The following is an 11,133-nucleotide window of genomic DNA, read 5'->3' on the forward strand; positions in this document are numbered from 1 at the left end:
CTTCTCTCGTTCAGAAATTCAACTAAAAATAATTAACAATTTAGCTAAAATACATTACATGCATATAATTTTGATGTGTACATTTATTAATGTAAATTGTCTTCATGGATCACTGTGCTCGAAATATGTTATTGTAGTTACGTATCACTTCGTAAATTAAGCTTCTCTCGTTCAGAAATTCGACTAAAAATAATCAACAATCTAGCTAAAAAAACATCGCATCTTCTCAACATTAAATCTACTTTAATACATCCATTTACATTAATTTTCTCAGGAATCTTTCACACGATCATTGTTCGTAAAAGTTTCGAGACCTTTCGACATCGTTATTCCCAATTTGAAGATACTACCTGTTTCGATCGATGCGAATAAATAAGGCTGTTTCCGCTATTGGACTCTAGAAGTGTCTCTAATTACCTGGCGACAGCTCACCGTTATTTGGGACACCCTTTTATTTTCCTGGCGACATTGTCTAAACTGCTTGGGTACGTAGGGTGTGCTGATTAAAATCAAGCAAGACTTAATTAGGCCGGTGTCATTAGGGGAAGGCATCCTACTCGATCTCGATAACGCGCCTCTGCTTGCTCAAGAACTCATTTACGTAACAAATTTTCCACCCTCTTTTGCGGGTAGCTGTGTACCCTCTGTATCCATCCTGGTGGAAAATTTTTTTTTTTTCGAGCCCTAGGAACGCTTGTTTGGGTACCGTGGTATCGGAAAATGCAACCTCCAGGAAAAAATCCTGAAGCAATTCGATCCCTTCGAGGAAGGGACGCATTCTGCGACAATTATTGCCTCTCGTAACGCGCTGCTATTTTATTTTTTTATTTAACGACCTCATTCGCCATATTAAAAATAAAAATAATATGTAAGCGTAAGAATCGCGTTGCGCGACAGCAGGATGAAAGGGTGAGGTTCAGCGAATATTCTCTTTTGCAACTTACCAAGTTACTTTTGTCGAACGTAAACACATTCCAAAATTAAATGTATCACATACACGAGAACTTTCTGTTACAACTTTTGTTGAAAGTAGAGGAATATCAGCTCTGAAGCAATTGATAAAGTCTCCGCTGGGATAATAACGAAGCTACAGATTCTGGATTTTGAGTCAGATTTTGTGTATTATTTAAAATTTAAATTGGAATGCTTTTTCTCCCGTCTATTGGCTACAAGTGCCACTTCGTTGTCGCCACACCGATGAAATCTACTCGGAGAAGATGAAATTGCAAATTCCGTGAAAAGGTCAAGGATTACCCGAACAAAGAGTGTCCCCAAAAAGTTCTCGAACATAATCAGAATTAATGGATTTATTGCAGCGTTCGTAGCGCGGCGAAAGCTTGTTTTCGTAAACAACCGTCAGAGTTGGTGGACTCTTTTTACGTCGCACGCAAAAACTGCACTCTGACATCGTACAATGAGATTCAGTTGAATGGAAAGAACCAATGATCGTTGTACTGTAAGTAATTGTTGCCCGTTAGCCTTGTCCATGAAAAGGTGGTGGAAGTTGGAGCGCGAATGACGCGCATGCATGCACTTTGTATTTATAGCCTTGCCGGTGCGACCCTATCAGAGCGAAAATTTAAGCACCTGAAATCCATCATTCGCTGCGGTATTGTTGCCAAACTTTTTCACCAGAGACTCCAGTGACGACGAAATGGAGCAGCGTTGGTATCGATTCGAGTTTAACTTTCGCCTCGCCAATCGTATCAACACTGGCTGGAACCATCAAGCTGCGAACGTAACGAAACGCCGATGATTAAATGTCAGACGTGGCTATGAATTCTGCCTGGGCAGACAGTATCGATGCTGGGAGCCAACTGAATGCTACAGTTTCTACCTAACGACTATACTCGGTTATCAGCTAAAGATAGCAGCAATAGGGACAGAAGCAGGAGGCTTTAGTGTCCGTGCAAAGACAATATTGGTATCGATCGGTTCGCGCAAAGAACACTCTCGTTTTGCTGGCGTTTTTGCTTGAGAAATTATATCGCATGATTTTTCTTTTATGCTGCTTTGAGATCCTTTATTGATCGAAGCTTCTTCTCTGGTTTCTTTTGTGATGGTGTTCTAAATGTTGTCGGGGCCTCAGAGATCGAGGTCTGGATCGCTCACCTTTCAGAGGCCCCTGGAATATTTATCAAAAATGATCCACCATGGAACGAGCAATGTAATCATATTTCGTTCGAAATCGGTTGATTGGACTCTTCGATAAGGCTTATCTAGATGATGTCTTTAGTTGTGAAGCTACTGATAGTCACGGGATCGCAGGAAAATAATGTGCATCTAAAAAGTACATAATTTTGTTTGATACAAATCAGTGAAAACATGCTTGGTATACAAAGCCTGGTTGTAGGATAGGTCTGTCGAAAAGAATAGATGAAGGCCCGATTGAAATGTAATTTATTTTCATTAAATATATAACCGTGTTACGCGATCAAAGTATTGCCTTGTTGCTTACTCCGCCCGACAATTACAAAAACATCACATTGCCGGACGGTTACAAATAGTCAGCCTGTAGAGTACGAGAACGAGTGATTCGAAGTGATTAAACCGACTGCAATTGACAGATGAGACTCGTTGCGTGTACGCTGGCCCAACGAATCCTTCCTTATTTACATGTCCAAGTGGATCAGATCCTATAAAATATGTACGATGATAATTATATTGCTACCGATCACCCCCAATGTTTCCGTTGCCAATGATATCCCAAGGGAAAAACCTATGTTGACTTTTCACCTTTGAAGCACATGTTCCAATGAGAATTTTACTCCAAAAACTCGGTCCCTCGCTAAAAAGATATAAATCGTACAAAATCAGACGGAGAATAAAGATTGAACGGAATCGGAATGCTTCAAAGGGTCGCGTTACGGTTCGTTATCGGATGTCTCAAAGTGTTGATTGTTGGCATAATCACGTTCGTTAGCGCCGCTTTTATTTCGTGATTGGTTACGTATCAAATTGAGAAAGGCAGACGAATCTCTGTGGCGAGGACAGCCAAACACAGATCTGCCAAAACTAGTACGAGTATGGACATACAATATCGATAAATATAATGTATATATTAGTATATAAATAACACGATCCTTTACACTAGAGTACAAGGTGTATATACATGTACGATGGATGGAGTCTTCGTAAAAGTTACCGGAGCATCGAAGATTTCTCCTTAACTCTAATTATGTTTCAATCCTCGCGGCGCACTTATCTCAACGACTCCTATTGTCCTTGCGTCGTTCTAGCGATTTCTTAATGCAAAAGTAGGAAAATAGCGAGGGATTCGGCGCGAATCGTGCTCAATCTTGCATGAGACGGACCTGCGATCGAAGGTCTCTTTGGTGGAGAGGACGGAGAAACGATAAGCAAGTTTCCAAAGTCAATTCAACCGATGAAGTCTGTCGTAAATATAGGATAACCTTAGCAGCCCGCTGATCAATGCAATTAGGTGTTGACGTCGTACTATCGTTTTTTAAACCTCATCTATACCACTATTCGCTAAGAAAACATTTTCTAAACAGTTAAGTACAAGACACGCAACAACATTGCTTCTCGGGATAGAATTTAATCTTTTGCCTGATGGTCTTCTATCGGTGTCTTCGATAGTTTAAGATCACAAGTGCTATCGATGCACTCTATCACAAGAAAAATCAAAATACTTCTTCGATGTTATTGCCCTAATCATTTGTTTACGAGTGACCAGATTCTTTTCGCGGAATCGTACAGGGGTGCGATTTCGTTCTGGTTCCACTCTGTTCGAGTAACGTCGCGCTCTCGGAGCATTGAACGACGGTGGAACACGTTTTCAGTGGATTTCACGAAGCTCTTTACGAAATGAAACTTGATCGTTGAACAACTTTTACATCCAGATTTGAATTCTTTGCGTGAATCGAATCGTGTTCATTGTTGGTAACCATTCGTCTGGGTTTGACCTTCCTGGCTATCTATACTATAGCCAGTAATGCTATCTGGACTCTGTAGAGATGCTGCGTAGAGTGGATTCACTGGTGTGGAATTTGTGTCGAATTGGGTCGAGTCATAAACACTGTGATTCTGCGAACAAAAGAATATTTCGTGTTGCACTTTTCAACGAAAGAGTGAACCATTGTAATCGTCAGCATCATAAGGAATATAACGCCACTGAACAATCTACTATTGAAACTGTAAAAGAGATTTGAATATTCTTGAAACGTTTCTTGTTAAAAAGTCATCTCGTCCACTGGCGCTATACGTTGAACTTTTAGTATTACGATTGCACACATACGACGAGAGATCGCAAACACTTCTAAGCCGAGTGCAAAATCTTTTTCACGATTATATAAGGTGCAACAATTGTTTGCAAACTAAAAAGAAGCAGACGGTAGCATTCGTGAAAGGGACAAATCAATTGCAACACAAAATTGAAGTGTTAGCGTTATCCACTGCCTTGTTAGTGTAAATAAATAAAACCAAGTACATTGGCTACATTAATAAGTTTAATTAAATCTAAACATGCTGTATATACAGATAATAAAGCATTTGTGCGCTTCTCTATTATACACTACGATACATCTAATTGTTAACAAACACATGTAATTCCGATGTCCCATATTTTACTGTTCCAATCGTTAAAATCAATTGAAAAGCTAAACTATTTCTTATATACAACTATACGTAATAACTTAGACTTTATGACGATAGCTCTAATGAATATTTATAACGACTCAGTCTGTGTGTACGTCTTCGTGCCGTAAGGAGAAGGACTGGGACCTGCCTCGCTATCTCTTTGAGACTTGTGGGCGCTTGAAGTTTTCAGGGAGAACAAGTAATCGCTCAAACCATTGGATTCTTTTTTCTTCGAATCCTTTTTTCGTTTCTTAAACGATTCTTTACTCGTTAACGCGGAAGACGTAGAAAGTAATTGTTACGTGGCATTCGAAGTATCAATCAAATCCGATGGATTTTCTTTATCACTCTCGGAATTTTCAGTGACAAAATATTGTCTCAAAGGACTCGATTCTTTCGTTTCGGAAACGTTTCCCGACGTTTGAGCAACATTCTTCAATAAAGGCTCCTGAACAAGGGTACTATCTTTCACATCTGAATCGTGACTACTGCTATCCAAAATCGATTGTAACGTATTCTCGAGCGGTGGGATTTCTGAAAATTGGGTTGGAATGTTCCCTTCAGACTTTTTCCTATCGTGCTCCAAACTACTCTTTCTGGTGAGCGTAAATAAATTCGTGTTGCTATCGTTCACCTTGGGCTTGTAAACAAAGTTACTAGCAGTGGTCGGTGAAAATAATAGATTCGAGACGCTACTGGACCCGCCATACACGAATTGCGATATGGAAGTACTCCTCCAAGTCGTGTTAGGGAATTTTAGATCGGACGAACTCTTTTTGGAATCGATACAATTGTCGGATTTGGTCAGGGGGTAATTTTTTAATTCGGAGACACCTTTCTCTGCGCTGACACGTCCAGCGAAACTTTTAATGCCGGATGTGGATCGATATAAAGCAGTCGGGGATTCGTAAGTGTGTCCGCTACCGCTTCGAGAATCTTTGATGGATGATAAGGAGTGTAAGGAAGTTTTATGTTTCAGTGGAGATGTTTTTAATGTCTGTGAATCGTATAAGGGCATGTAAATAGACGCAGTATGGACCTGATAAATATAATCGCTGTCTGTTTTTAATGAGGAGAAACTCTGTTGATGCGGCAATGACACTGTGTCTTCATCCATTGCATCGTCTACTTGTGCCTTGTACGAGAACATTATCGACGGTTGAGAGACCCTAAAATAAAACTCATTAAATAGTCACTGTATAGATTTTCAATACCTTAAACGTACCTAGACGCGATAACTTACCCGAAAACTTCAGACAGGAATGTGTGATAAACCAAAGGTGTAAAAAGAGTCAAATAAACAGCTGCAGTAAAATCCACGATACATAATCCTATAGGATTCTGTGTATAATTTAAAAAGCCTGCGCCAATTGATTGTACTAAGTCTAGCATGGCCAATGTACCAGCATAAATGTAAAAACTTTTCTTTGCTGCAACAAAAGTTACATCATAGTATTCAAGACATATACAAAATAAGGATCAACCACGTATTGGCATCAACATACTTGGAAGAGTTAACCGGTCTCTTAACCGCGTCCATGGCAGTATTAATATAAAAAGATATATCTGGAATAAGATTGTAGTAAGTAACGGTATAATTCGTAATAAATTAATCGTATCGCAGTAGAAACTTACCATTGTGAAAACAATACTGCTGCAAAACCAAAACATCATACCACCATGACCAAATACATAAAAATCTCTACTAGGTATATGGAATGTATCATCTGGTAAAACTAGTTCCAATGTTCCTTGAGTTACCGTGAAAGCCAGTGATATGAGCGACGTGGCAAGTAGTACTCTACGAATACTTGAGCGACTATCTAAGTGTCCTATGGAAAGAGACCATGTATTTGGAACGTTTGATAACCAGTTTTGAACAATATTTGAATAAACTCACCGAAAGCCAAACCGAAAATAACGACACTCATCTCTGTGGATAACAAGAAAAATCTTACTGTTACCCACAGTACTTTATCTGCTTTACCACCAGCGGTAGTCGCCGCATTTACACTCATCGAAACAACACATCGTATCACCGAAATTACTACATTACAAATGACAAGTCCATAAAATGCTAAGTATATCGGACTACTCGTTGCTCGTAATTTAAGCCTTGCTCTGTTAAATCTTACCGCAATGAATAAAAGAAACAAGAGATTCGGTACCAATATGATAGTATCCCATATTCGTACTCTGGAAAATAGAAACGGATCTGTACAGTGGAATCAAATCATTTTTACTTCTCTACATACCTTGAGTCTTTAATTTCTTTGTATAAGATGAATTTGCAAAAATGCTCTTCATCGTTCATCGGCGAACTAACATTAGGAATCATTGTACTGCTTAAGTCATACGTATGTATCCAACTTTCAGAAACCTGTTCACGAGCTGCACCATACATACTTTTTGGTTTGTTGTATATGTTAGACTCCGACCATCTATCAAGTTTTCACTGACAAACAAATAAATAACAATATGTATACAATGGCGTACAAACATTTCCAAGTGAGTAACCTTTCCACTTTTTTTTTCAAAAGCAAAACTTAAAGAAATCTTCATTTACATCGAGTTTAAGAGTTGCGGAAGAATGGTACAAGGAAGATGAATACTGATACACTCCAATTGTAAATATCATTCGCCTTTCATAGTATCTTTTTGCATGTTATATTTATATTAATAGTTTCTTTAACTCTTGCTTTTGGAAGAAACAGTGAAAAAATCATCAAATCGTCAATTTTTGCACGTCACTGTAAGTTCTCTCTATGGCAGAGTTCTGCGATACTTTCACAATAACAAAATAAATATAGCTTCTCTTTTCCAAATATTTGGAAGATAGAAATTTCCTTACTGCTTTGTTCGAACTAATTACCATAAACCACAGCACTCTGCTTACTGACATAATAAACATAACCTCAAAATACTTGGCACTTTTCCCGAATCGCGACCTTCGTTCTCGATAGGATGTGACGAGCGATCAACGTAATCGCATAAACAAATAGTCGACTAGAAACCTTCCCACGGAATAAATCTAAATCCTCCGTTTAAAAGGACGAAAATCGATAAGCGGCACCCTATTGTATAGCTGTCAAATCGACGAGGTGGAACGATAAATCATCACCACCTACTACTCTAATTAATCGCCTCTAATCGAATAACGCCACGGTATCGTTAAGTGGACTCACCGTACACGAAATCGCCGTACTCATCCTGATCGTCGTCGCAAATTACTCGCTTTCCCTTGGTCTGCTCTCGTGTATCCGCTTGCGTTGCGTGTTTCGCAGTTTTTTTCCGCTGCTTACCACTGTTTGACTCTTTGTCTTATCCGCACAGAGTCGCACGGGACAATTGGCATCGTGCTATGAGATACCAGTGTCCATCCTGTCCAGTCAGCTTTTCGTCGATGACCTCGGCTCTACAGTTTTCCTTTTTTTCTTCCTGTCCCAGTAAAGCCACACAGAGCAACCGAAGACCGTGTATTTGATCGCCACTAGCAGAAACGCGTTACGAAGTGCGCGTGACTGCGTACAGAGTTTGACGTTTCTCTTGGACCCGTTCGTGTTCGACGAAAACAGCGGACCATCAAAAGGTGTTTCCAGGTGACGCCACGATTTAATGCCTATCATAAAGACTACCGGTGCGATGTCTTCTTCTTCTTTCGCGATTTCTTTTTTTTTTAAGCACGCACGAAGCTTGCGAACGATTGCTCCCAAGCGAATCACAAGCGAATACGCTTTCACTGAATTATTACGACGTAACGTTACGAGTGGAAGCCTTCTGTCAGGTTAGGTACAGTGGCGTACTATACCACCACGGGGCTCAAGACAAAACGGAATTCGAGGGGCCCCGCTCAAGGAGAAAAGGAGTGAAAGATAATTTTAAATTCAATGTCGTCTTATCGAAGGAATAAAGCAAAAAGATTACCTAACATACGGGAGATATATCTAATCTCGAGCAATAACTCCGAAATAATGCACGTACCTGAACACGTTGTCTAATGAGTAGAGAAAGTTTAATACAGGTGCTACTTGAATTATTTAGTACATTCAAGAAGATACTTTAATTATCACCTCAGCACAGTGCACGCGTCAATTGTTCTTTAAATCATTTACCAGAAGAACGAGTTTATATAACAATCATTTCTGTGGCTGTCTTTGATCAGGGCCTTAAGCAAATGTTTCTCTTATCTGCAGTATAACGTGTCACTGATTAGACGTTAACAAAACATTCTAGAATGACCCCGGTTTGCTCGTAAAACTGGAAAATACCATGTTCCTCGCTCTGTTTCCTATCCCGTCCATTGCACAGTCTGTTTATTATTTCACCCGCACAAAAGAAAAACTCGTATATATTTTCACGTGTGTGTATAGGTTTCAACGTTTCTGGTTGTACGATTATATGTATAATGACCGTTGATTATACGAGGAATTTGCTGAAAACCGTTCATCGGGATATCCTTCCACCCGAGCCGGGTCAGAGTTTTTTGATCCAAGGCGATTACGAATATTGGCACTACGGGTGCGATGGCTTTAACGATAAGGTCTGTAATCGAACACTTTCCTTAATACGAATCACTGAACTGCAACATCCGATACGGCACGTAACGTTGCAGGAAATAATCTTGTGTAAGATTTCAAATATGCTTGAAATATTTCTATTATAATAGTCGAATGTATATAGGGATGGGGGTGCGGATATAGAACGCTTCAAACGATCTGTTCGTGGATCATAAAGAACAGGAACTTGGAGCAATCTGTTCCTAGCATCAGAAGCATACAGGAAATTCTTGTCGCATTGGAGGACAAGGAGAGGTCCTTCATCGGTTCAAGGGAGTGGATAGGAAGTTTCGAAGTAAGCTAGAGTTAATACTCCTTCCATCGATCGTCTATGCAAATCCTTATCGTCCTAGTCTACATAAAAATACAATTATTATTCGTAATTTCGTACTTTCCTTGCGTTAAGGAAACGGTTACAGTGCGCGCGCGGTAAGTGGGTGTATTTTTAATCATTTTTTCGAGCAAACGGTAAATGTGTTTTTTTTTCATTGATACTTCTACCCAATATATACATAAATAAGACACTACACAAATTTTCACAGACAATTTTCATTCTTTATGAATAAAAATTAAATAGAAGGGGACCCTTTATAAAGAAATCCCTACGTGGTGCTGTAAACCTATACGTCTAGTTTATAAATATATATTTCTTTTTTCTTCTGACGAACCGTATAGCTTAATCGCTGTCAACTACCAAGCAGCAACTTCGGCAGAGTGTAGCGGCGTATACCGCAAACTATTCGTAATATTTGGATAAGGAAATTTGTGTAGTGTCTTATTTATGTACAGTGGATGTAGAATGTATTCGTACACCGATCAATTTCCCAAAAAACTTTTGTGTGAAATTGTAGTTTCTTAACTTCTTTTTTTATAATCAATGATATTTTACATATTCTCGGAAGTCTCTAAGATAAATATAGTCCAAACAACATTTACTAGTTACTATAATTTGTGAAATTAACAAAAAATGCGAAAAGTGGGTAAAAGTATAGAAGTAATAAGTATTTGTACGATACTTATGACGAACCATTTACAGTAGAGTTTGTAACGTAAACACATTAGTTTATTGCTCCGTACGAATTAGAAAACATCAAATTTCCAGAAAAGTACTTTTAACATTTCTATCGATTAATTTTTTTTTTCTTGTTAATTTCGCAACTTACATAAATAGTTATTTTTTTTTGTAATCTATCTTTTCTAGAGATTTCCGAGAATATGTAGAATGTCATTGTTTATCAAAAATAAGTTAATAAATTACAATTTTACACAGTCTTTTTGGAAATTGATCAGTGTACGAATACTTTCTGCTCCCACTGTATATATTGGATAGAAGTATCAATGACAAAAAAAACATTCATCGTTTGCTCGAAAAAAATGATTAAAAATACACCCACTTACCGCGCGCGCACTGTGGTATGAGGCCTTAATCGATGATGTGGAAATTATCGTTTTCAATTCTTTAATTGAATTCGAACGATAAATGATTAAAGTGATTATATCCACGATATAGTCGATAAAAAATCGATAGAGCAATGAACGTGACTAATAATTCGTAGGTATGCCTCGTGCTGAATCACTTGTACGACGTTCTCAGTAAGATCGTTCACGTCCCAAGTGGCAAAACGTTATCAGACCAGATACCCGCTATCAAAGGACACTTCGAGGAATTCGGTAGCCCCCTGATGATGGGTGGTGACCGAGATTGTTCTAGCAAATGCGTTGTGGGAGTTCACCAAGCCGCGAAGAACACCTACCTGCTGATCGTGGATCCACATTTCGTCGGCACAGCGAAAACCATCGAACAGTTGGAAAACTACCATTGGGTGAAATGGCAAAACCTGAAAAACTTCGTCGACAGTTCATTCTACAACCTCTGTTTGCCTCAAGTTAAATGTATAGCAACGACTAACAAATAATAATAAAATAATACGAATACATACGATTTCTGTAAATACAGTAAATGAATTTCCAACAAATC

At 38.8% G+C, this 11,133-nt stretch overlaps 2 protein-coding genes across 4 annotated transcripts; one reads left to right on the forward strand and one right to left on the reverse strand.

Moving 5' to 3' along the window:
• Nucleotides 1-2,383: 2,383 nt before the first annotated feature.
• On the reverse strand, nt 2,384-7,926 carry LOC128873260 (transmembrane protein adipocyte-associated 1 homolog). Of its 2 annotated transcripts, XM_054116704.1 has the most exons (8): nt 7,785-7,926; nt 6,855-7,054; nt 6,500-6,795; nt 6,235-6,431; nt 6,105-6,165; nt 5,843-6,029; nt 5,639-5,768; nt 2,384-4,047 (listed from the first exon to the last, which is right to left on the reverse strand). In XM_054116704.1, exons 2-8 carry the CDS (start codon nt 7,001-7,003, stop codon nt 3,895-3,897), a joined length of 1,173 nt encoding a protein of 390 aa, XP_053972679.1. In that variant the 5' UTR covers nt 7,004-7,054; nt 7,785-7,926; the 3' UTR covers nt 2,384-3,894. The 2 variants fall into 2 exon arrangements, with proteins under 2 accessions (XP_053972679.1, XP_053972678.1); XM_054116703.1 differs by lacking the exon at nt 2,384-4,047 and having other exon boundaries at nt 4,448-5,768.
• A 132-nt stretch (nt 7,927-8,058) lies between these two features.
• On the forward strand, nt 8,059-11,101 carry LOC128873261 (ufm1-specific protease 1). 2 transcript variants are annotated; one of them, XM_054116706.1, is made up of 4 exons: nt 8,059-8,198; nt 8,970-9,139; nt 9,280-9,450; nt 10,712-11,101. In XM_054116706.1, exons 2-4 carry the CDS (start codon nt 9,005-9,007, stop codon nt 11,069-11,071), a joined length of 666 nt encoding a protein of 221 aa, XP_053972681.1. In that variant the 5' UTR covers nt 8,059-8,198; nt 8,970-9,004; the 3' UTR covers nt 11,072-11,101. The 2 variants fall into 2 exon arrangements, with proteins under 2 accessions (XP_053972681.1, XP_053972680.1); XM_054116705.1 differs by lacking the exon at nt 8,059-8,198 and adding an exon at nt 8,492-8,620.
• Nucleotides 11,102-11,133: the final 32 nt, after the last annotated feature.

Source organism: Hylaeus volcanicus, chromosome 3, assembly GCF_026283585.1.
Source record: "Hylaeus volcanicus isolate JK05 chromosome 3, UHH_iyHylVolc1.0_haploid, whole genome shotgun sequence".
In the NCBI taxonomy this organism is placed as follows: Eukaryota; Metazoa; Arthropoda; class Insecta; order Hymenoptera; family Colletidae; genus Hylaeus; species Hylaeus volcanicus.